Source organism: Hyaena hyaena, unplaced genomic scaffold (genome assembly GCF_003009895.1).
Source record: "Hyaena hyaena isolate Hyena2069 unplaced genomic scaffold, ASM300989v1 scaffold_98, whole genome shotgun sequence".
Classification (NCBI taxonomy): Eukaryota; Metazoa; Chordata; class Mammalia; order Carnivora; family Hyaenidae; genus Hyaena; species Hyaena hyaena.
This window is the reverse complement of record NW_024080730.1, coordinates 1,035,471-1,059,890: the sequence shown is the minus strand read 5'-3', so window position 1 is coordinate 1,059,890 and position 24,420 is coordinate 1,035,471. Positions and strand designations below refer to the sequence as shown.

Below are 24,420 nucleotides of genomic sequence, written 5' to 3'. Positions count from 1 at the left end.
ATCCTGCTCCAAGGCCCAGAACGCCTAATCTGATTCCGCCACTAGAGGGCGCATACCTGACAGCACCGTCTTTAGGAGCCCAGAGCTGGGAAACTGAGGCAGGCAGGGCTCAGAAGGTACGCCAGTGTCTGAGTACAGTGGAAACCTCCAAGACCTAACCTCAGATTTGGTCCCAATTCGGTGTGTGTTGGAGGGAGGGGAGGAGAATTCTGAACTGCAACAAATCGTCTTCCCCTGGGCTCCATTCCCCATGCGCTCTGTTGACATCTGACCAGTCCTTCAAGGCTCAGGTCACACGCCTCCTCCTCCAGGAAGCTGCCCCTGCCTCCCCTAGCCCAATGGATGAGCTGACGACACACACACACTCACACCGCCTGCCACTCTGCGTGGCCGCCGCACCTACGGGCTTACCGGGAGTCTGGCATGGTCCCCTTGGCTCTCTGCAGCCCCCAAAGCCACGCCCAGAGCAGGAGCTCACATCCTAGGACATGCAGGGAGAGTGCAGGGCAGAAACTTCCTGGCCCCGCTCGCACTGCGTGACTCTGGGCAGGTCCCTGACCCTCTCTGGGCTTTGGTCTCCTCGTCGATACTGAAAAATCAGCCCAACCAGGTGGTGGCTGAGCTCCTGTCTAGCTCTGACATCAAGGGGACCACAAACCAAACTCCACAGAGGCCTCTGGCTTAATCTGCCACCGTGGAGGGAAGGGGGAAGTTCGCCCAGGCCCGGCTGGGAGGAGCCCTGTCCAAGACGGCGTCTGTGCAACTGTCCAGAGAGGCTGCCGGGTCCCCAGGCCGAGACCGAGGTGGCTCTCTGTGCAAGACGGAGGCTGTGCGTCCAACCCCACAGACTCCCCGCAGCCCTCCCTCCTCAGAGAAAACACTGGTTCCCCGAGAGAGCCGCTACTCTGTCCCCAAACACAGGTTGAGCCTGTGTCCCCCATCCCTGTTCACAAGACCCTCCAGACACAATCGCCTAAAACAGCAGGATCCTCGGGCGCCTGGGGGGCTCAGGCCGTGATCTCGCAGTTCGTGGGTTCAAGCCCCAAGCCCCGTATCGGGCTCTGTCCTGACAGCTCAGAGCCTGGAGCTGCTTCGGATTCTGTGTCTCCCTCTCTGCCCCTCCCCCACTCACATTCGGTCTCTCTCTCTCCCCCTCAAAAATAAACAAACATTAAAAATTTTTTTTAATAAATAAATAAAAAAACATAAAACAACATGATCATCACACCAATCCCAGAGGTGTGACTGTGCCCCTTTCTACTGATGAGGAACTGGATGCACAGAGAGGTTAAGCTCCTCACTCAAGGGCACACAGCAGCAAGTGGGAAAATAAGGTCGCACAAACACTTCGATCCCTGAGATGCACCGCCCAGCTGGCTCGGTCACCCCACCAGCATCTCTGCAGGAGACCTGGACCAGGCACTGGGAGGGTGGGGGTGGACGGAACAGATGCGCAATGCAGTCCCCGAGGCGCTCCCGAGCTCACAGGACAGAGATGTTCGCTGAGGAAGACCCTCTGTGCGTGGGCACTAGGAAGGAGGGCTGCGGGCTCAGGGGCCTCCAAAGGGGGTTCTGGCCTTCAACTCCAAGAACCTCAGATCCACGTGGCCGTGACCTTGCCATAGATTCCAGACCCATCAGCGGCGAAGTGTGCCCGGCCCCAGCCCTCCTCCAGCACACCCCACCACCAGGGAACCCCATCACCAGCATCCCTTAAAATTAAGTCTCTGTTGCTGAGGCAGTAATTAAATGCTGAGATAAATCTGTAGGTGATAATTGACTCCAAGGGCGGGCGTCTGACACCCCTGGCTGCAGAGCCTTTGAAGTTTTTATTTGAGCTTTGTCTAGAAGAATGCAGAGATGGGGGGGAGGGGGGAGCAGCCTGCTGCCTGAAACAGGGAGGCGGTGGATTCTCTGTCCAGGGCCAGCAGTGGGCAGCTGCGGAGGGGGACCGCTGGCCTGGGCTCCGCTGGCCGCTGGCCGAGGCTGCTGCTCACGGATGACCTCCAAGGGTGTCTGCAGTGAGGTCCTGGCCTCGGGCCGCCTGGGGCCGTGGCGGGTGGGGGGCAGCCCACCCCCTCCCTAGGACCAGACACGGATCCTGGGTAGAAGTTTGTTTAAACTTTTAGTTTAGAAACTAACAGTTTGGCCAAATGGTTTTCTCCGGGGTTGTTTAAACAAAGAGCCTGCCCCACAGCGCTGCCAAGGAAAGTGAAACCTTCCCTCGCTGTCTGGGCAGCGGTCCCCGGAGCCTCCTTCGGGCAGGCTCCTGACCTCCCCCCTTCCTCTCTGCACGCGCACACACACACATGCACGCACGCACACAGGAAAGAAGGGCAGCGCCCCTGTCTTGGGGCCAAGCCTGGGGCATGGGGCACAGGCCAGGCTGGGGCCCGGCCTTCCTGAGAGCAGCTGTTCTGCACACAAAACAGCAGACGTGAGGGTTGGCCCAACGTCACGGGCACGTCAAGTTCAACACCATCTCTGCCTGCCAACCTCCATGTGGACCAAGCCACTCCCCATCCCAGGGCGCGGTGCCAGGCCCGGGGTTGTAGAGAGGGGGCAAGACGCAGGAAGGGGGGCTGCGGGAGCATCGCCCCGCGCACTGGGTGGCTCCTACCAGCAGAAACGGAGCCCTTCACGATTCTGGAGGACAGAAGTGAAAAACCCAGCCACTGGCTGGGCCGCGCTCGCTCTGAAGGCTCCAGGGGAACCTTCTGGTCTCTCGCAGCTTCGGGCAGTGGCCAGCAAGCCCCGACTGCTCCTTGCCTGTGGCTTTACCACTCTGACCTTGGCCTCTGTCTTCACACAGCCTCCTCCCCTGTGCCTCTGCCTCAACTTCCCTCTTAGAAGGTCCACAGTCACTGGATGGAGGGCCTGCCCTACTCCAGTGTGACCTCATTTTATGTGGTTATACCTATTTCCGAGTTAAGTCACACTCGCAGGGCCTGGGGATGCAAGAGGTCTTTTGGGGGGACACGATTCAGCCCATGAGAGGTGGGGAGCAGAGGGTAGGAGGAAAGGTTCAATGGAAGGACAGGTGGGTTCAGGCAGAAGGGTGGCGGGGGGGAGGACTCCAGGAAGCAGGGGTGCTTTGGGCAGCAGCGTGGAGGCCGGAGCGTGCCGGGCCGTTTCTGCAGCCAGGATGGGGCTGACCCATGCACACCCCCGGCAAGTCTGAGCTGAGCTGGGAGGTCAGGTGCTTGGCGGCCCAGCATCCTGTGCAGGCCGCTGGGCCGGCTCCGAGCCCACAACTGTCTGCAAGGAAGCCTCGTGCAAACAGCCTGCTGTGCGCGCAGCGAGAGTCCAGCCAGAGGACAAACAAACACCTCCCTGAAACAAAAGCCCGGCAGGAAACACGCGCAAATGTCCGCAGCGGTTATCTCTGGGCCAGGCCCGAACTGCCTTCTAGTCTCCAGGAGGGGCCTGCCCCCGTTTTCTATAAAGCACCAGACGTAAGTGCTCTAGGCCCTGTGGGCCACGGCCGCCTCTGTCACAGCCACCCAGCTCTGCCGCCGTAACTCACAGCATGCGGGCAAAACTTCACATGTGGACACTGAAATTTGAATTTCCTCTCATTTCCCCGCATCACCAAACATTTCTTCTTGTGATTTTCTTTTCCACCGTGTAAAAGGTGTTAAAACCACCCTTCGATGGTGCCCGAAGGCTACACAAAGCAGGCACCGGGCCATCCGCTTCCCCGGCCCCGCAGGATTTGCTGAATCCCGTGAGAAGGATGCGGCCTTTCACAGCGTCAGATGGACGGCTGGTCCTGATAGCAGCTGAAGCCGCGTAAGGCGGGAGGGCGCATCACAGGGACTCTCGGGACCCTCCCCTCGACTTTCCTGTAAACCCAGAACTGCCATACGAGAGAAAGTCTATTTGTCTTTTAAGTCAACCGAAAGGCAAAGAAGTCGCTCAGAAAACCACCTGGATGCCAGCAACAAACAGGTGAAGGCAAATTAACAGAAAAAAAGACACAGGCAACGAAGGTGAGAAATGGGTTAACCTCGAGGGCGGGAGGCGGAAAGGGCCGCCTGCTCAGAGCGGCCACAGCAGCCCCCACCGCCTCCGGGAGGCCTGTACCCGGCGCGCGCGCTTCCTGGACGGCAGTGTGGCTCGGGGACCCTCTGACCCCGCCGCTTCCCCTCTGAGGGCCCAGGCCAAAGCAGCTGCTGGAAAGGCAGGCGGATTCCTGGTTGCGGATTCCTGGTCGCCGAGGGTCGCCGTGGCCTCGCGGGAACAGCAGACCCAAGCCGGCGGACAACCTAAACGTCCCACAGCGCGAGCATGTCGAGTACACGCGGGGCCACTGCGGGGTCAGGCCCTGAAGAAGGCCCGACGGAGGTGCGGGAGGGCTCAGCCCCGACGCCGCCGGCAGGCGATGAACAAATCGTGCAGACCCAGTCTGAATGAATGTGGAGAACGGATGAGCAGGAAACGGCGAAAACGGTAGCAGCAGCTATCTCTGCGTGGCCACAATACGGGGTTTTATTTTCTCCGTTATTCTGCAGAATGTCTTCCATTCTACAGTGAACTCAAATGTTGCTTTTTAACCAGAAAAAAAAACAAGACTTTAAAACGTGGGGGTGGGGGGCTCATACTTAGAGGCCTCGTGGTTGCCGGGGAGGGGCCTGGACTCCGGGACAAGGTTTCCTCACGGGACAACCAGGGGGTGGGGGTGAAATCGCCACGCGGGGGTGACTTTTTTGGCCCTCCAGGATCTGAGCCGAGTGGGAGGGAAGGAGGACAGGAGAGGGGCTGGGACAAAGGGCCTGTAGCCCCCCTCCCCCGCCCCCAGCCCAGGAGGAGAGCCCGCTAACAGGTCGACCGGCGCAGAGACCTCGAAGGTTCTCAGTTAATCCCCTCTGCGCCCCAACGCGGGAAAGGATCTTTCCTTTCCTTTCACAACAGCTCCAGGATGTGCAGGCCCCCCAAGCCCTGCCCCGCACCGGGCCCTCCCAGCAGGCATAGTGGACATCACGGACTGTCCCCACGGAACCACCCGGCACCTCCGAGAAAGGACAGGCCCCTGCCCAGGTTCACCCCACCCCACCCCACCCCAGGGCGGCTCTTTCCACCCATGTCTTTCCGTGCTGGACTCGGGGAGCGGAGCCGCCCATCCCCAGCAGCCCCAGCTCCCCTCGCTGCCCCCACCCCTGACTTTGCGTGGGCGGCACCGGGTCCCAGCACAGGCCGCCGTCCACACTACAGGCTCTGAGGCCATAAACAGCTTCACGGCTGGGAGGCGGCCGACTTATTTTTGTGTTTTAGCAATTGACTGAGTTTCTCGGCCGCCCCCTGGGGTGAGCTGTTGGACAAGCACTGAGACCACAGCCGGGAGCCCTGGCCCAGGAGGCCGCACTGAGCGACCACAGGGGAAGTGGCCGGCCAGGCGCTGGCTCCACTGGAAACCTGAGGCCCGAGCAGCTGTCTGCGGCAGGGGCTCCAAAAACACCTGAAGCAATCCTTGCCCTGCTCCCTCCCATAACATCCTGTCCTGTGGCTCCCAGAGGTGGTGGTGGCCACACCTCCTAAGCCACGGCCACGCCTCCTAAGCCACGGCCACGCCTCCTAAGCCACGGCCCGGGGCAGGTGATTAGGTTCAAATCCTGCCTCGTCCCTTCTGTGGCCTTGAGCGAGCTCTGACCACCCGAACTCTTTTTTAATGCTTATCTTTGAGAGAGAGAGACAGCACACGCACGCACACACAAGTGGGAGAGGGGCAGAGAGAGAGAGAGACAGAGGACCCGCAGCGTGACCGCCCAAACTCTGCAGCAGGCTGGCCGCCGCCCCTCCGTCACCTGGCTCACACAGGGCACCGAAGAGTACAACACTCAGAAGCGTGCGTGCCCGGCGGCCCCGAGGCGCACGCTCGCTGCTACAGCCCACCTGCCCGGGCAGCGCCGGCCGGACGCACGGGGTGGGCTGGCCCGTGACAAAGTGCTGCTGCGTTAGCTCAAAGGTGACTGGGCTCCAGTGGTTCCTATGGCTCGTGCACAGCACCGTACAGCTTATAAGGCACCGTGGGGAACACGATCTTGTTTGATACGCCCAGGTCAATGGACGCAGACACCCTGCATCCCCTCAGGTCACAGCCATGTCATGCAGGCTCAAGGCCAGACTCACATGGCCTGGTTCCCACCACACCACGTCCCCAGGGGTGGCAGGAAGGGACAAGGGGAGGTCGTTCTTGGCACAGCCCCCAGTTCCGGGCTCCAGCACGACAGAAACCCCTCAGTGGATGTAGTGTTCATCCCGGGGCTGACGGCGGTCCCGGGGGCTGACTGTCCGGGGGCTGACGGTGGTCTTGGGGGCTGACTGTCCGGGGGCTGACGGTCCGGGGGCTGACTGTCTGGGGGCTGACTGTCCAGGGACTGTCTGGGGGCTGACTGACTGGGGGCTGACTGTCCAGGGCCTGACTGTCCGGGGCTGACTGTCTGGGGGCTGACAGCGCTCCCAGGGACTGACTGTCCAGGGGCTGACAGTGGTCCTGGGGGCTGAGTGTCCAGGGGCTGACAGTGGTCCCGGGGGCTGGCTGACTGGGGGCTGACGGTCCGGGTGCTGACTGTCCAGGGGCTGACTGTCTGGGGGCTGACGGCGGTCCCAGGGCCTGACTGTCTGGGGCTGACTGTCCAGGGGCTGACGGTGGTCCCAGGGGCTGACTGGGGGCTGACGGCGGTCCCAGGGGCTGACTGTCCTGGGGACTGACTGTCCAGGGCTGGCTGCCTGGGGCTGACTGTCTGGGGGCTGATGGTGGTCCCAGGGGCTGACTGTCTGGGGGCTGACTGTCCGGGGCTGACTGTCTGGGGGCTGATGGCGGTCCCAGGGACTGACTGTCCGGGGACTGACGGCGGTCCCGGGGGCTGGCTGACTGGGGGCTGACTGTCCAGGGGCTGATTGTTCGGGGGCTGACGGTCCAGGGGCTGACGGCGGTCCCGGGGGCTGGCTGACTGGGGGCTGACTGTCCAGGGGCTGACGGTGGTCCCAGGGGCTGACGGTCCAGGGGCTGACGGCGGTCCCGGGGGCTGATTGTCCGGGGGCTGACGGTCCGGGGGCTGACGGCAGTCCCAGGGGCTGGCTGTCCGGGGACTGACGGCGGTCCCGGGGGCCGGCTGACTGGGGGCTGACTGTCCAGGGGCTGATTGTCCAGGGGCTGACGGTCCAGGGGCTGATGGCGGTCCCGGGGGCTGGCTGACTGGGGGCTGACTGTCCAGGGGCTGACGGCGGTCCCGGGGGCTGAATGTCCGGGGGCTGAATGTCTGGGGTGGACGGCGGTCCCAGAGAAGCCACGAACCCTCCCCACCTCCCTGCCTCCCTCGAAGTGGGTGTGGGAGCAGATCACAGCACTTGGGCTGCCTGAATGGAGACCCGAGGGAACGTCAGGTGAGGAGCCGCAGGGGAGGGTGCTGCTGGCAGCAGGTGCAGCGCTGGCAGAGGCAGAGGCAGGTGCTCAAGACAGTGGGTTGGAAGGCACCAACCTATTCATTTCGGTTGGAAAAGGAGGCAACACGGTAAGGAAGAGCCTCCTGGCCCCTGTCGGATGATGAGCCAGAGCCCTGGCGTCAGCCCAGCACGTGCGGGCCGTGGGGTCACTGCCCGTGGGGCACTTGCAGTCGAGGAAGGTAGAAGCACTGGGGCGCGGTCAGCGTTACCAAGACAGAGGGCCTGCAGCCATCAAAAAGCCCGAGAGGGCACGAGGGGCAGCTGGCGGGCGGGGTGGGGGGCTGGGGAGCGCTTTCTCTAGCAGCCCGGGGGCCCCACCAGGGCTCAGACGAGCAAGCCCAGAACCTGACTCCACAGACTCAGGCTGCACTAGCAAGGGGGACGTCAGACAGATGGCGGGGGGACAGGGCCAGTGCGGGGAGCGACGGCAATCCAGCCCCCCTTCGGTGGACCGAGGGCATCCGCCGAGCTAACCACACCCGGGAGGCGCCGTTTGGTCTTATCCCCCAGCCCCAGGATGACCGTTTTCTAAGAATACAGCACGCTCCCCTCTTCTCTTTTATTAGATGTAAAGTTAGCCTTCGGGCTCAGACACAAAAGGGCACATGCTGTGTGGTTCCGTTTCTAGGAGGTTCCTGGGCAGGCAAAACTAATCCGCAGTGATAGAAGTCAGGACAGAGCTGCCCCTGCAGTGGGTGTGGGAGGGGGGCGGGGGGCGGATGCAAAGGGCACCCAGGGATGTCCCCGGTGCTGGAAACGCTCTGTACCCGGACTGGGGGCCTGGGGTGGTGGTCAGGCAGATGCACACAACTCCCAAAGCGAATCAGAGTGGACGCTTGGAAAGTGTACATTTCATCGTCTGCAACTTATAACTTCGTTTCCAAAGAAAACGCAAAAGAAAAAAAAAAGTTAGCGATTGGACTTGTCACACCATTTCCTGGGACTGTGCGATCTGATTTTCTTGCTATTAAAAATTCACGGTCCATGGCTGAGAACAGCAGCTGCCTTCTGTTTGCAGACCCAACGCCAATCACAGCCCAGGCGGCGTCAGCCCCAGCCACAAGGGCCTCCTTTCTTTTCCCTTTGACCTACTTCCCTGATAAGTGACAAGACAGCCAGACTGGGAACAAACGCGCCCCTTATTCCTCGGCCCTGAGCCTCGGCTAATCCACCCGGGGAGACGGATGGATGTGAGGGGCTTTGAGACCTCGCCCCAGTTGTCAGTCTGCTCGTCGGGCCCGACAGTGACGCCTCTGTTCCTCCCCGCCCCCCGCCACCTCGGCTCGCCACATCCCCTCGTCCTTTAGTTCCGTGGCCCGCGAACATCTGTTAAAACTACTTCTTGGCGAGGTGCAGCGGGCGGCCCCGTAAATCATGCAGCCCGAGCCTCCCGCCCGCCCCGACCTGCAGCCACGGCGTCCTCGGGAAAGGCCACGGAGGAGAGCACAGGACAATGCTCTGGGCCAGGCTGGCCACCCTGGGGCACTGAAGCCGCGTGCCCCAGCCCCGGCAAGTCATCTACCGGCCCAAGTCGCCGGGGCCTCCAGCGGGGACGCGCAGCGCCCAGAAGCCCCTGGCGATGGGGAATGTGTGCAGACGCCACTGGCTCCCTCGGACGGCGGTGGTGACTCCCGAATAGGCCCCCGCTGCTGCTGTTTTTAGCCCGTCCCACATAATTGGAAAAACATGGGGAAAACCAAAGCCAGCTGGGCGCCTCCATCGGCCAGGCTGCTGGGGAGGGGTGCGTGGGATCGCAGCCCGGCCCAGAGGTCCTCCCCTCTGCTGGCTCGCGGGACAAGAGTCGCTCAGGCCCCAGGGCCTCACCAAGCCCGCAGCAGAGCTGGGACCGAGGGGGGGGGCGCAGTGGGGGGCGGTCTTGCTATGACATCCTTCCTAGTCTCAGAACCTATAGGACCCCACCGGGGCCAAACTTCAGGAGAGACAGTCACCCCGCCCACAGGGCCACGGGACACAAGACACTGTTGACCCAGAGGAAGGGAGTCCTGGGCCTCCCGTCCTTTCTGTGTGGCTCCACGTGCAGGCTCCCGGATGTGGAGAGCTGTCTCCCATCCGACCCGCGAGTCATCCTGCTCTCCCCATTTCACAGGCAAAGAGCACCACAGGCCACAGCTGGGAGGTGACCAGCCCCGCCCCATGCCCCCAAGGGACAGCTTGCAGCCCCTGGGCATCACCCCCGGCCCCAGTGCGCTGCCATCTCAGCCCCCCGCTTCGGGGAAGGCACCGACTCCCAGCACCAGGCTGGCTTTCATTTGCTCAAAATCAGGGAAACAGGACTCCTGCGTAGCACAGATGTTTCTTCAGACTCAAGTCCACAACATCATAATCAGACGCCCAGAGTGAATGGCCCAGGAATCCACAGGTTGCGCCTGAGGCCGTGGTGGCTACAGGCCTTAAGAGGTTTCCGGCTGTGCGGATTTTCCCCAACTGCTGCACATCAGCCTGTCTTGGGCACGTGTCTAGTGCAGACTCAGCCCTCCGCTCCCCCCCCACCCGTCCCTTGTCCTGGAGACTGATCGGCTGGCGATCCTGGATGTGACATAAGGGTCCGAGTGATTCTGACACATCCAGGCCCCTGGCCTCAGACCCCAATCCCACCCAGCCGGCTGCTGGCCTTGATCCCTGGAGAGGGCAGCCTGGTGCGCTCAGGATACACACCTCGCTCTCCTGCCTGTCTCCTATCTGCCGTGCGAGGAGGGCTCCCCACCCACCGTACACCCCCTCCCACCTCCTCATGGCACTAGCCGGACTCATCATCCACTTCTGATTCCAAACGTTCAGGGAGGAATTGCTCTTCTGGCATCAAATCAGACTGCCCACATGCCTGCCTGGCTACAAGTTCAAGTTCGTGTACAGCTCTTATTTATTGGGTAGCCAGGCCCTCCTCCCAACAACTCCCAGAATCAGGTACTATTACCATCTCTTTTTACAGGTGAGGAAAAGCACAGAGAGGTTGAGTCATTTTCTCAAGATCACACAGTGGGGATGTGAGTGAAGGTATCCTAAAACAATAACTGGGCATGGAAAGCGATCCCTAATTGGAAATTGCTCTGACACTGGGGCCCCCTAAGACTGAATTTCCTCACCACTGCAGAAGTCCTTGGCAGACTCTCAACTGCAGACCACAGGCACCGCCCTCAGCTGTAGCCTCAGTATTCGCCCCCTGGGACACTGGACCTCACTGAGTCCAGGGCCAAGAGGAAGGAGACCCGCAGGGGACCCCGGGGCCTCCTTTGCTGCTCCGCAATCGCATCCTCCCAGCGGCCACCCTGGCCTCTCCCGAGCGCGGGCAGCCTCCGGCCAGCACCCGGCCTCCACCAGCAAGGTGTCCGCACCGGGTTTTCGCCCACCTTGCCCTCAGGTCCCCACTGCCAGGGGTGATATCCCGCCGGATTTAGCGTTTCTTTCGCGGTCTTCACGTTACCCTCGTGTTCCCAGCTACCATCTCCGGGCCACTCTCACACCTACAGCCCAGCCCGCACATGAGCAGCCATCAAAGTCCACATTCCACGTGTAGTTTGCACCCAGCAGGAGGCAAAACTACACCCACCCACAGATGGGGGCCCCTGGAAGGCCCCGGTGAGAAAAAGAAAGCACCCATGGTGCTCAGGGCGTAGGATTACAGGCTTCTAACCACACGCTTTCCTTTAACGTCACATTCTGCGGCAAGAAGTAACCCCTGCAGGCAGATCTGCACCCTAACACCCAGTTTGCCAGTGCAGGTGGTGCGTTCTGGGGAGTCTGAAGCCCTCACGATCCTCGCTCACGGCCCAGTCTCTGACTCCCCTTATCTGTCGCCCACACACAAGGAATCCCCCCCGAAGACAGAATCTGTTCCTCACTCATGCCCAGATCCCTGTGGATTAAGAAACATGGACAGATACCCCCCAACTCTCCACCCCGAATTTCCAGAAAGCCATCTTGGTGGCAAACCCTTGAAATGTTCTGAGTGGCCCCTGGATTTCTTCTCGACTCAAACTAAAATGTTTAGAAAACTCCCGTTTGCCATTTCCCACCCCAGCTGCCTCCCACTTCCGCTTCGAGTGGGTCCAGGGCGGGGGCTGCAGAGGCCCCCACGGAGCCCCCAGAAGCAGCCAGTCTGCGAGTGAGAAGCACGTGGCGGGGGAGCCATGCTTATCAAACACGGAACCCAGTGGTCACACTCCCGTGCACGGCAAGACTCCCAGCCCATGCCTCTGGGTCCTCGGGGAGCCTCCCTGTCCTGTGATGTCCCCTTCAGGGCATCTAGAGCGAAAGCAGAAAGGTACAGCCTCAGTATAAGGGTCCCCGAGCCGCTCCCTGCAGATGCCCCCAGCCGTCCACACTGGCCGCTCCAAATGACAAAACCATTTTTCGTCCACATGCTTGGCACTCTCCAACTGAGTTATTTAGGGAAGTAACTTTACAGTTGGAGGTGGGAACAGTCCTTGCAAGACCGGGGAAGGTAGCCCTGAGCGGCCGAATCCCCCAGCTGGCCGTTCTTCCCAAAGGAAGCCAGGAGTCGTGGCTCGCACCCCCCCCCGCCCCCACCCAACAACCTCCAACCGGGACAGGCCTGCGGCTGATCCACCAGGCCCACCCCACACGAGTTCGTGTCAGCTCCCCACCAGAGCTTCCAGAACCCCACACCCTTGTGCAGCCTCCTCCAGGAAGCCCTCTCACCCCAGGGCACCTCCCATCCTCTGCCCCGTGCACCCCGCCTCCTGCAGATATTTGCAGAAAGAACACAAAGGCCCTCCAAGGGCTTGGCTCCAGGCATTGGTCCCCAGAGCTCAGCTACTGGAAGGCTGAGAACCAGAAAGTCCCTGTTCTCCCACCTGGAAAAGAAACCAGCCCTTCCCTGGGGGTGGGAGGGCCCTTGGACGATGGAGGCAAACCGAGGCCTCCAGAGGACCTGCCCTTCCCCCCTGGCCCAGCATCATGAAGGACGTGGCTGCTTACAATGTAGCAGGTGCCCAGCACAGCACCTCTGATACCTATTAATACAACACTGTGTGCCTCCAGCTTCCCTGGCTAGGGGGTGGCGTGTGACCCCCCCCCCCCCCCCCCGCCCATCTCACAGATGAGGAAGACAGGCAGAGTGACAAGTCCCCAGACACCGTCCACCCCCAATGACCCAAAGCCATCTGTGCCCCAGCGTAGCCTCCAGGCTTCTCCAGCCACGCACCTGCACCGGGCCAGGACTCTGGGATTCTGTGACCCCAGACTCCACTCCCAGAACTCTGATGCGTGGCTTTCCTGCCTCACGGGGCCCCTTAACGAAAGCAGCCCGTATACACTCCCCACCTGGGTGTACACTATGGCGTGATGCGCCTTTTGGGGGGCTGGGTCCACCCCCGCTTCCCAGCTCCCCCACAAATGTCCACACGCAAGCCGCTTCAGGCCGGCCAGAGATGTGGGCAGAACAGAGGTCACCTCCCCACCCAGTCCGGCACTCAGGTGGGTGTCACCCATCAACGGCAGCAGCGTCAGATCCCCAGACCCCGGGGCCACGCCCCAGGCTGGCTCTCTCGTGGAAACAGCAAAAACGCAAAACGGAAACGCCCAACAGGGGAAGATGTCTCATTGGACAACTCACGCCTGAGAAGCACACACCACTCCTGTGGTCGCCGATGCCGTGGTGCCACGGGTGAAATGCAGACACACACGGAAAAGTAGCAGAGAGAGACAGACACCAACATCCAAGGCTGTCCCCAGGTGCCCCTTCAGCTTCTCTACGCACGAAGCGGGACTGACTACACGATGTGCAGGGCCGCTGCTAACCAAACACGGGGGCCCCTTGCCCCCCAATTATCAGGCATGTCACGTCAGCAACAATGGAGCATTAAACCAAGCACGGGGCTCTTTTGAACTCGGGGCCCCGGGCGACGGCACAGATCAAACTCCTGCAGTCAGTCCCAACGCCACCTAGCTCTTGCCTCAGGACTGCCGCACATGCTGTTCCTTATCACTGTTCCGTGCCCCTCCTTCTTGTTCATCCTCAAGTCTCAGCCTGAAGGACCTTCTCCGACCTTCCATCTGGACCCGCAGCCCAGCCCCAGCCCCAGCCCTCAGTACGTCATTCTCTAGCTCAATCTTTCCTCGGTGTCCTGCATCACCCTGGTCCAAACCTGAACTAGCTTTCTTCAATCGTGTGCCTCCTTGATCTCCGCCGACCCCACTGCTACCTACGGGGACATTCCCTCTAACACCAGGAGGCTGGGGGGCGGGGTCTCATTTACTGCTTTATTCTCTGCACCCAGCACACGGCAGGCGTGCAGTCATTCCTTGTGGATACATGGAACTTAGTACATTCCCCGTTTTTCAGATCTGCCAGGATGAACTTTTTTAAACCCGTGCCCAAGTCCTGGTAACACTCCCTCGGCTCCGGCCGCAGGTCCCCGGGGAAGCCCCCTGCCTCCCTTTCCTTCCCCCCAAGTGCGACTGGCTCCGGGGCTGGCCTGCTTCCTGACGTCTCTCGCCGGCCTCTCTCCGGCCACTCCGGTGCCACCCGGCTGCGCTGGGCCCTGGACGCCCAGGGACAGTCTGCATCCTGGACACACATCATTCCCAGCACAGCACACTCTGAACCTGACGCCCGGAAATAAGGAGGCTCAGACGGCCCTCCAGAGGAAGGAGCGTGAGACGATCACTGCAGGAGACCTTGAAGCAGCAAGTGCTGCAAATTAAGGGGGAGCAGCACCAATAAACACTTGTGGGGGACGAAGGGAAGTCAACTGAACTTCGTGCACCCCCAAACTTTTTCTACCGAGCAAGTGTCTGCAACCTGAGTTTCCAGGGGGAGGGTGGTTATTAGGGCACGAAGACCCCATGGAAATGGGGTGTAAGGATAAAACGCATCAGAAATTCGCTACCAACGTGGAAAATGCTCGTGGGAAAGCGCAGAAAAGCAGGAGACGAAGCCAGTGGGGAGGCCGGCAGCCCCAGACGTGCAGCGCCCACCGGGAGGGCCGGGAAGGAGCCGTCGGGGGCGGGGCGCCTCCTGGTTCACAGTGTTCTCCCACACAACTGTCATTTCGACAGCACCCACAGTGTTTGCCTGGCAAGTTGCACACCGAGCATCTCAGCTGCAATCACGGCTTGGTGGTGGCCCGCTGCCAGGGCGCCAGACAGATCGGACCCAAGTCCCGAGCCCCGCAAGGTGCCATCGGGCAGCAGAGCCCAGGTCTGACCGACTGTCCCAGCTGCTGGGCCACCCGGGGGCCCCTGGGTGTAGAGCCCAGAGCACGTGAAACCTTCGCGGCAGGAAGGGGCTGGTGCTGGTGGGGTGGCTGCCGCCCCCTCCCCCCCACCCCGCCAGCCCCCACCAGCGGCCCCCCACACCCCGCCAGCTCCCCCCCTGCCCCGCCAGCTCCCCCCGTCTCACCTGCCTTGCACGTTTTGCCGTTGTCCTGAAGCTGGACGCCGGTGGGGCAGGCGCACGTGTAGAAAGGCTCCCTCGGGGACAGCAGGCACAGGTGGGAACAGCCGCCATTGTCCTCCGCACACCGCGTGTGGACTGGGGAAGGCAGGGTGAGGTGAGGGAAGGTTCCGGAACAGAGCCCTCAACCCCACTCTCATCCACATGTGCCACTCCATGGGGGCACCCCGCTGCTCTGCTCCTCTTCCCAATCTTCCGCAGTAAGAAACCCTCGTGTTCCTCGGGGCCCCTCAATGATGCCTCCTCTGGGAAGGCCACCCCCGGCCAGGATCTCGGGACCTGCCCACGCAGGATGGATCGGGGACCCCGGGGCAGAGGCCTGTTGCATCTCTGTGATGTGCTTGGCCCCCATGGGACCTGCACAAATGCTTGGTAGCCACGCCTGGGGCTGAGAACAGCCCTTCTCACGGTCCCAAGCCCATCCACGACCGAAATGCAGCTGAACAAATACTTCCAGCATTTTCCAGCATTTCGCTCTGCCCAGGGCAGGCTGGGGCGCAGTTCTGTGAAATGTGGAGTATTAACCGCGCCCCCCACCGCAGACAACTGGGGCAGACGTGGGGGGTGCCTCTCCTCCCTCTAGTGCTGCCTCATGCACAGGGGGCTGCCCCAAATGTGGATGCAGTAAGGACCCTGATGCTCTCACCAGAAGACAGCCCCGGAGAGCCCCACCTTCCCTCTGGTGCTGACACCTGCCACCCCTCGACCCCACGGTGAAGTTCAAAGCCGGAATCTTCTAGAGCACCCTGGTCCCCAAGGGAGGACATGAGCCCAGGGCTGTCACCTTGCTAGCTGCCTGTCACAGGAGCCCTGAGCCCATGGGTTCCAAGCTTTCCGCCATCGAGGACCACTGCCACCACCCTACGGGGACCCCAGGCTGGGAGCCTCAACTCACAGCAGACTGATCGATAACTATGTAACTTCTGTCGGACCCTGAAAACGAAGCAACCCTGCTCGGGGGCCCTCTGCCACCTCCGAGAGGACGGGGGGCTGGGGGGGCCCCACCTGAAGCAGCCCCCACACCCGCTCCGCAGGGGGCTCGCTCAGTTGTGCCCGGCCTGGTCCTGCACCCTGCACACACCTCCCTCCCCTCCACCAGCACCTCCCCTTCTCCTCCGCTGCTCTGAGGCAGGCACCCCCAGCCTTCCTGCAGAGGGAAGATGCCGGCCACCCCTCCCACACCCGGCCCCCCACTCACAGTAAGGCTGCCGCTCTGGACTGAGCACTTGAATATCCATGGGCGAGTAGAGAGCACTAAGGATCTCCTTCCTCTTCTCCCCCGTCTTCTTGTTACAGGCGTGGATGGAGCGCGTCTGCCAGTCCGTCCAGTACAGAGTGTCTCCGGAGAGCGTCAGGGCGAAGGGGTGCGTCAGGCTGCCCTCCACCACCTTCTGCCTGCAGGTGCAGGGGTGCGGGGGTGCGGGCAGGGGCCGTGAGCAGACTCCCTGTGCTCATGCACACCCCACGGCCACCGTGGACCCAGTCACGTCACGCAGGACAACCGGGGGCAGGTGTCCCCAGGACTGTCCCGGCCTCCCGCCATCCCTGACAGTGACCTGCGCCCTCCCAACTGTTTCTAGAAAAGTGGCTGGTGGCAGTGGTCCGCAAGAAAAAACGAAGTGGCAAGGAGGAAGCCACAGCTGATGATGACGAGCTGGTGACAACAGGCCTGCCCTGCCCTGATGTTCAAACGGCTTAGTATGAACTGAAACAAACGTGCCTGTATTGCCAATGATTTATATTATCACAGTAATGAATTTGATATCAAAATGATGGGGCACCTGGGTGGCTCAGTCGGTTAAGCATTCAACTTTGGCTCAGGCCATGGTCCTGCAGTTCATGAGTTTGAGCCCCGTGTTGGGCTCGCTGCTGTCAGCGCAGAGCCTGCTTTGGATCCTCTGTCTCCCTCGCTCTCTGACCCCCAAAATGACACATTAAAAAAAGAAAAAAAGAAGCTCCTCTCTGCTATGTATTTATAAAGCCCAGCAATCGAGAACTTATGTTTAATGAGATTGTGGACACTGGCAGCAGATTTCTAACTTTACACCTGGTAGCGTGTATGATTATCTGGTTTATGACCTTCCCCCATGATAGGCTCCCTGGTGGCAGGGGGCTGCAGGGGACAGGTCACCACCACAACCCCAGCCCCTGGCACCCACACCTCAGAGAGAGAAACATTTACGAGGTTATACTGAGCAACTGAAAGCCACACGCCCATATTCTCCCCTAATCTGACCCAACGATGCCTCCTTTTTGTTTCTTGATGTCACTACTTTAACGTCTATTAATTTTTGAGAGAGAGAGAGAGAGAGAACGAGCAAAGGAGGGGCAGAGAGACATGGAAACACGGAACCCGAAGCAGGTTCTAGGCTCTGAGCCGTCAGCACAGCTGACATGACCTGAGTTGAAGTCAGCCTCTCAACTGACTGAGCCACCCAGGTACCCCAGTGCCCAGTTTCTCTGGAGTCTGACTAGCTGTGTGGCCCTGGGTGAGTTCACAGGCCTCTCTGTGCAACATCCTAACAGACAGTTATACTAGCAAACATTTCATAGGGTTGGTGTGAGCATGAAATGAACTGATAAATATCTTGGCGAACAGCAGGTGCTATGAAAGGGTTAGCCACCGTCACTACGTCACCCCGTCACCACCACCACCACCACCATCATGTCTTAAGTGCCTCCCCATCCATGCTGTCTGCCGTCACAACCCCTCAGGCAGGCACCCCAGCCGGCCGCCTTTCCAGCTCTAGTTCCCCCTTCACAGCGGCCAGCATCACTCAGCTCCGCAAGAACCACGGCTCCCCAGGATGCCACGCCTTCGAAGTCCCAAGCCAGGCCCCAGGCCAGTGTGTGTTGACAGAAACAACGGGGTAGAGCGTTTCAAACCAGCTGGGCATGGTCAGTGGAAGAACGGAGGCCTCCCGTCGACAGCCAACAGAGTGAGCCTCTGGCCTCAGTCGAGCCTTCGGATGACCGTAGCCCCAGCCGGGAGCCTGACTATAACCTCAGGACACACGCTGAGCCAGAACCACCCAGCTAAGCCACTCCTAATTCCTGATGCCCCCCACCCCACCCCAAAAAAATCCTGTTTGCTGATTTAGGTGGCCCAGTTTGGGAGTGTTAGCCCATTTTACGGAGCAACGGCTATGCATAAAGCCCTCTGGGGGGACCAGCGAGCGCAGTGGACACAAGTCGGGGCGGGAAGGGGCATGGCCAAGCGCTCACCACCCTGTCGGACCCCGAGGCGTGAGGTCCACGCTCCCTTCGCCACAGTCCTGAAATGCAAACAAACCCTAACAACCGCAGGAAGGTTACTACTCGATCTGTGACAAAGCCTGTGTGTGGACGTGGGCGGAGTCACAGCCTCTCGACCCCACCCAGAAGCAACGTTCTGTGTCGTGTCGTGAACACATTCACGTGGTAGACGGTAGGGGCCGCCCAGACCCTGCACGGGAGTGGTGGGAGCTCCATTACCGCGTGAGGTTCTGGAAAGTTCTGAACTCCTCGGGCCCCGGAGTTTCAGCTATGAGACCACAGGTCTGAGGTAAGAAGGGTCCAGCGGGCAGCGGCTGGCCTGGACTGGCCCGGGAGCAGAGGGGAGGCGGGGGCCCCCCGCGGGCGGGCACTCACCGGAAGGAGCCGTCCAGGTTGGCGCGGTGGATGAAACTGAGCTTGGCGTCGGCCCAGTACAGCTTCTGCTCCTCCAGGTCGATGGTGAGCCCGTTGGGCCAGTAAATGTCCGAGTCCACAATGACCTTCCGCGTGCTGCCGTCCATCCCCGCCCGCTCGATTCGCGGGGTCTCTCCCCAGTCTGTCCAGTACATGTACCTACGGAAGAGTCGGGCACGAGCAGAGGCGGCTACAACAGACCCGCTTTTTTGTCTGTTTCCTGTCGACGCGCCTGCAAACGTGTAACACAGGCCAAATCTGTCCTCAAATCGCACCTGTTACAGATAACCAGTGCTTAAGGCCTGGGATATTATGGCTTCCAACTTGTTTTCTTTCCTTCTTTTTTAACGTTTATTTTTGAGACAGAGAGAGAGAGAGAGAGAAAGAGAGACAGAGGAAGGGGCTGAGAGAGGGAGGCACAGAATCTGAAGCAGCTCCAGGCTCTGAGCTGTCAGCACACAGCCCGATGCGGGGCTCGAACCCACAAATTGTGAGATCATGACCTGAGCTGAAGTCGGATACTTAATCGACTGAGCCACCCAGGCGCCCCTTCCAACTTGTTTTCTAAAAAGTTAGTAATACGTTAATTTTTAAACCAAGTCGGGTAATCAAAATATACTGTGTTCCCAACTCATTCTCAGGCAGCAATATGTTCTGGGTACCCTCTCCTTTAACAGAATTCCTCCTTTTTCTCTTTTTATTTTTAATTCTGAGAGAGACAGACAGAGCATAACCAGAGGAGGGACAGAGAGAGAGGGAGACACAGAATCTGAAGCAGGCCCCAGGCTCTGAGCTGTCAGCACAGAGCCCGATGCGGGGCTCAAACCGACAACCATGAGGTCATGACCTGAGCTGAAGCTGGATGCTTAACAGACTGAGCCACCCAGGCGCCCCTGGCCCCACCTCATTCTGGTGATGACAGAGTACTGTAAATTATTTACAGGACTCCACAGCAGATGTTTGAGTTGCTTCTGATTTTTTGCCACTACAAAAATGCTGTAAATGAACTTTTTAAACGTTTTATTTATTTTTGAGAAAGCACAGGCGGGGGAGGGGCCGAGAGAGAAGGGGACGGAGGATCCAAAGCCAGCTCTGCACCAACAGCAGGGAGCCGGATGCTGGGCTTGAACCCACAAACCGCAAGATCATGACCTGAACTGAAATCGGACACCCAACCAACTGAGCCACCCAGGGGCACCTGTAAATGAGCTTCTTAAGCCAATTAAAACATGTAAGATAGACTATTATTTAACAGTTTTAAAAAATTAGCTGTGAAGCCATGAAAAGTCATGGAGGGAACGAAAATGCGCACTAGTAAGTGAAAGCAGCCAACCTGAAGAGCCTACACACGGTGGGGCTCCAACCATCTGGAAAAGGCAAGCAACTCAGGGGCCTCCAGACGGAGGATTTGTGGGACAGTGAAACTATTCCTAGGGACATTATGCTGGTGGAAGCGTGGCATCAAATCTTTGTCAAAACCCAGGGCGCCCAGGTGGCTCAGTCGGTTAAGCGTCTGACTTCGGCTCAGGTCACGATCTCATAGTTCCTGGGTTTGAGCCCCACGTCGGGCTCTGTGCTGACAGCTGGGAGCCTGAAGCTGCTTCTGATTCTGTCTCCCTCTCTGACCCTCCCCTGCTCGCTTCCTCGCTCTCTCTCTCTCTCTCTCTCCCTCTCTCAAAAATAAACATTAAAAAAATTTTTTTTAAATCTTTGTCAAAACCACAGACTATACATGAGCACGTAGGCAATCTCTACATCTTCCCCTCAATTTTGCTGTGAACCTAAAATTGCTTAAAAAATATAAAGTCTATAAAAACAACCCACATGGGGGTGTGCATGGAAACTCCAAAGCAGTCTTTCCCGGGGCGGGCGGTGCCCTGGGCCGCTTCGCCACGTCCCCTGGTTTGCAGTGAGCAGCAGGCACCTCACATCCGCGAGAGACCACCCCCGTTAAAGACTCCTCATGCAGTGACACCAGGCATCTGGGGCAACAGGTTCAACGCCCCCCAGGACCCAGAGAATGTGCCCAGGTCTGCGGGTGGGGTGACCACCCCGCGTGCATGGTTCATAGCGACAGTGGACAGGAACCACACCAGCCCGGAGGACGTGTGACCCCCACGTTCCGGTCAGATGTGGATGAGCCACGGGACACAAGGGTGGCAGGTCCACTTTCACTTTGAGAAGCTGCGCTCCCCCCCAGAGGCCTGCGAGGCTCTCCGGGTGGTGGGGTGTCCCCGCTGCCCTCCCCGCAGGGTGGGGGCAGGTGCGTCCCGGCCAATCAGCAAATCCCAAGCCCTCGGTCTCAGCGACTGCTTTAAACACCAGCAGCCCGTCCACACCGGGTGGGCCGAGCGGGGGGAGGCAGGGAGCTCCTGGGTGCCCCCGTCTGGTGCCATCTGTGAGAGGGCCTGGGGGGAGCGCAGATCCAGACGGGGGAGAGGTCGCGCCCCGTCCCAGGCCCACAGACCCTTCCCTTCCAGCTGCTTCTCCTTAACCAGGCAAGTCCCCCGCTGCCCTTGGCTCCGCTCCTGCACCGGCTGGATCCCGTCCACTTCCAGCGACCCCCGAGCCGCTGCTGTGAGCCAGGGGCAGCTCTGCGGCCATAGGAAGTGTGGGTGCCTGGGAGGCCCCCGATCTGTGAGGCGAGCGGTCTTCCCAGAGGGCTGTTATGTCTGAGCCGGTGCCACTTGCGTCTGCTGGAGGAGTTGGGCCGGGGTCACCGACAATGAGCTCACAGGGGCCACCACACCCGCCGTCATCACCAAGCACCGCTGCCCTCCAGCCCCGGTGGGGACAGAGGAGAACGGAGCACCCTTCACCCAGAACACCTCTCCCTAAAGCCCCTCCTGCACTCTCTCCTCTGCAGCTGGAGACTCAGCTGACGCAGGGTGAGCAGGAACTACTACTCCCACTGGGCAGATGGCAAAACCGAGGCTCCAAAAGGCCGGCCTGCCCCACGTCACACACCAGTGGCCTGGGAGCGCCGCACAGCGACCCGCGAGGCCAGGGCCCAGCCGTCACGTGACTCTCCCCTGTGCCAGCAGGCCCGGGACAGTGGTGAGCTTTTCCCGGCAGCCCAAGGCCTGCAGGTGCCGTCGGCCAGCTCGGCAAAGCCTCCCGTCGGCCTGGTGTTGATGCCTTCACCCCCCCCCACCGCCATGTTCTTCCCACCCCCAGCAGCCCGGAGGGGGCCCGGCCTTCCCGCCACCTGCCGAGAAGACATCGGGAGAGTGCGAGCAATGCACTCATGCCCTTCCTGAACGCTCCACTGCGGCCGACGAGAAAGGCCGGAAAATGTGAAGACTCAGGGCCTCCTGGAGCAGCATAATTCACATTCCTTCCCCCGGGTTTCCTCACAGAGGCCCTGCTGGTTTCCTTAAATGGGGAATCTGCGAGCCCCTCTGTTAGCAGAGAGCAGCCGGCGTGGATGTGCTTTTGCAAAATCCTTGAACGCTGCCACGGCCAAATTCCACGGCGGGGGTGGGGGGGGGGGGAGAGGACAGGCATTGAACTTCGAAGGAGAGCACGGCCGCCCCATCTCTGCGCAGACGCTGGCTGCGGTCGTGGGTCGTGGCTGCGTGTTATTTTAGGGAAGGACCATTTTGCACGTTAAAGAAGGGGCTGGGTTTCAGCCTGGCTTTCAATCGAGACTCAGGAGCCACTGCAGCCCCGTGGGCCGAGCAGGCCTGGGCTGGTGCAGCCCCTGCTCCAGGTGCTCAGAGCCGGAGGGTCCTCCCCGGGGCCTGCTCTGCCACAACCGTGGGCGCCTGGCCCCGGGGACGCCGGGGTCGGCCCCCTGCCCTGCCTGGAGGCCCGCACTCTGCCACCTGCGCTGCTGAAACCGGGCGAGCCCAGCGTCGGGGCCACGTGCACGCCGAGCCGGACTGAGAACCTCCTTCCTGGTGAGGAGGTCCGGGTGGGGAACCCCTCGTCTGAGGAAGAACCCCATCACAGGAGGGCACGAGGAAACGGCAGAGGCTCCGACGGGCAGGGGAGGGGAAAGCGGCTCGTGCTTGTGGCCAGGACAGGGCACGAGACCCGTCGTCCCAGCTCTGTCCCCAGGGCTCAGCCCCACCGTGTCTTCACTGTGGGCATCGAGCTGCCGGCCCGGATCCTCCCGTCCTGGGCGGCACAGCGCCCAAGGTGACAGAACGGGCATCTCAAACCGTAGCCGCAGGGGAAAGAAGTGTGGGGGAGAAGGCCAGGGCCCCAGAAGTCCTTCCCAGGGCGTCAACCCCAAGGTCAACTTCACCCCAGGGCCGGGGCGAATTCAGAGGCAACATCGGAAAGGACTTTCATCATTTCACAGGAAAAGCCCGAGCCAGACACTGACTGGCTCCCAGAGATGCTACAGGCAAGGCCAGCCCGATGTCAACATGAGAAGACTGCTCCCCACCGAGCGCCAAGCACCTCCCAAACAGGCACCAAGCACCTCCCAACCGAGCACCTTTCCACCAAGCGCCGAGCACCTCCCAAACAGGCACCTTTCCACCAAGCACCAAGCACCTCCCAAACAGGCACCTTTCCACCAAGCGCCGAGCACCTCCCAACCAAGCACCTTTCCACCAAGCACCAAGCACCTCCCAACTGAGTACCTTTCCACCAAGTGCCGAGCATCTCCCAACCAGGCACCAAGCACCTCATAACTGAGCACCTTTCCACCAAGTGCCGAGCACCTCCCAACCAGACACCAAGCACCTCCAACTGACCATCTTTCCACCAAGCACCTCCCAACTGAGCACCTCCCCACCAAGCATAAGAGCCTCCTCACCAGGCACCAAGCACCTCCCAACTGAGCACCTCCCCACCGAGCATCCAGCACTTCTCAAACAGCTCCCAACAAGGTACCAAGCACCTCCCAACCAAACACCTCCCCACCAAGCACCCAGCACCTCCCAATCAAGTACCTCCCAAACGAGCACCTTTCTACCAAGTGCCAAGTACCTCCCAACCAGGCACTAAGCACCTCCCAACTTGGTACCAAGCACCTCCTAACTGAGCACAAGCACCTCCCAACAGAGCACCTCCGCACCAAGCACCCCCCAGCCAGGCACCTCCTAACTGAGCCACAAGCACCTCCCCGCCAAGATGGTGAAAGGTCATGAGGAGGCACCGACACGGAGACCGTATTTGGGGTGGGGGGAGGGGCATCCTCAGCACAACAATAACATGTATTGAAGCCACTAACTGCATGACACTAACAGGTCACAACCCTGCACAGATGGGGACACGGAGGCACAGGGCAGCACACCACCCTTGCCCCTTGTCTTCCGCTCTAACGTACATGCAAGGTCCCAGCAAACCCCGCATGGTCTGCCTTCCAAACAGATCCCAGATCTGGCCCCTGCTCACCCACAGCCCGGCTTCCTGATCTAAGCCTCCACCCTCTACCTCCAGATCACAATGATGGGTGCTAATGAGCCCCCTGCCCCCACCCCGAAGTCCACCCTCGCTCCAACAGCCAAAGAGACCCCTTTACACGGGAGTCAGTCCCAGCGACTCCTCCACTCTAAATAGGGCCTGACCCTTACCCTCTCCATGTCCTCCCCTCTCCCCCTCACTCCACTGTATCCCCTCAAACAGGCCAGGCCTCCTGCTACCTCAGGGCCTTTGCACTGGCGGCTCTCACTACGTGCAATATTCGTGCCCTGGATGGCCACACGAATCTCTCTCTCTCTCTCTCATCTGCTTCAGGCCTCTGCTCAACAGACATTCCTAGGCCCCTGACATACAAGAAGCCACTCGCCTCACTCTCTTTGTCCTCGGGCCCTGCATTATTCTCTTCTGTGGCACACATCCCCCCAGACATATGATCTACTTATGGTCTTCTCCCCCCAGTGCATGAGGGCCTCAAGGCGGCACCCCTC

The 24,420-nt window shown here is 60.4% G+C and overlaps 1 protein-coding gene across 1 annotated transcript in view; it reads right to left on the bottom strand.

Moving 5' to 3' along the window:
* LRP5 (LDL receptor related protein 5) overlaps positions 1–24,420 on the bottom strand; it is a 103,308-nt gene that overhangs the window by 47,703 nt on the left and 31,185 nt on the right. Inside the window, exons 3-5 of the mRNA XM_039235430.1 lie at positions 18,515–18,712; positions 16,083–16,279; positions 14,831–14,962 (exon numbers count right to left, since the gene is read on the bottom strand). Coding sequence (XP_039091361.1) covers positions 14,831–14,962; positions 16,083–16,279; positions 18,515–18,712 — 527 coding nt within the window. The remainder of the gene's footprint in view (positions 1–14,830; positions 14,963–16,082; positions 16,280–18,514; positions 18,713–24,420) is intronic.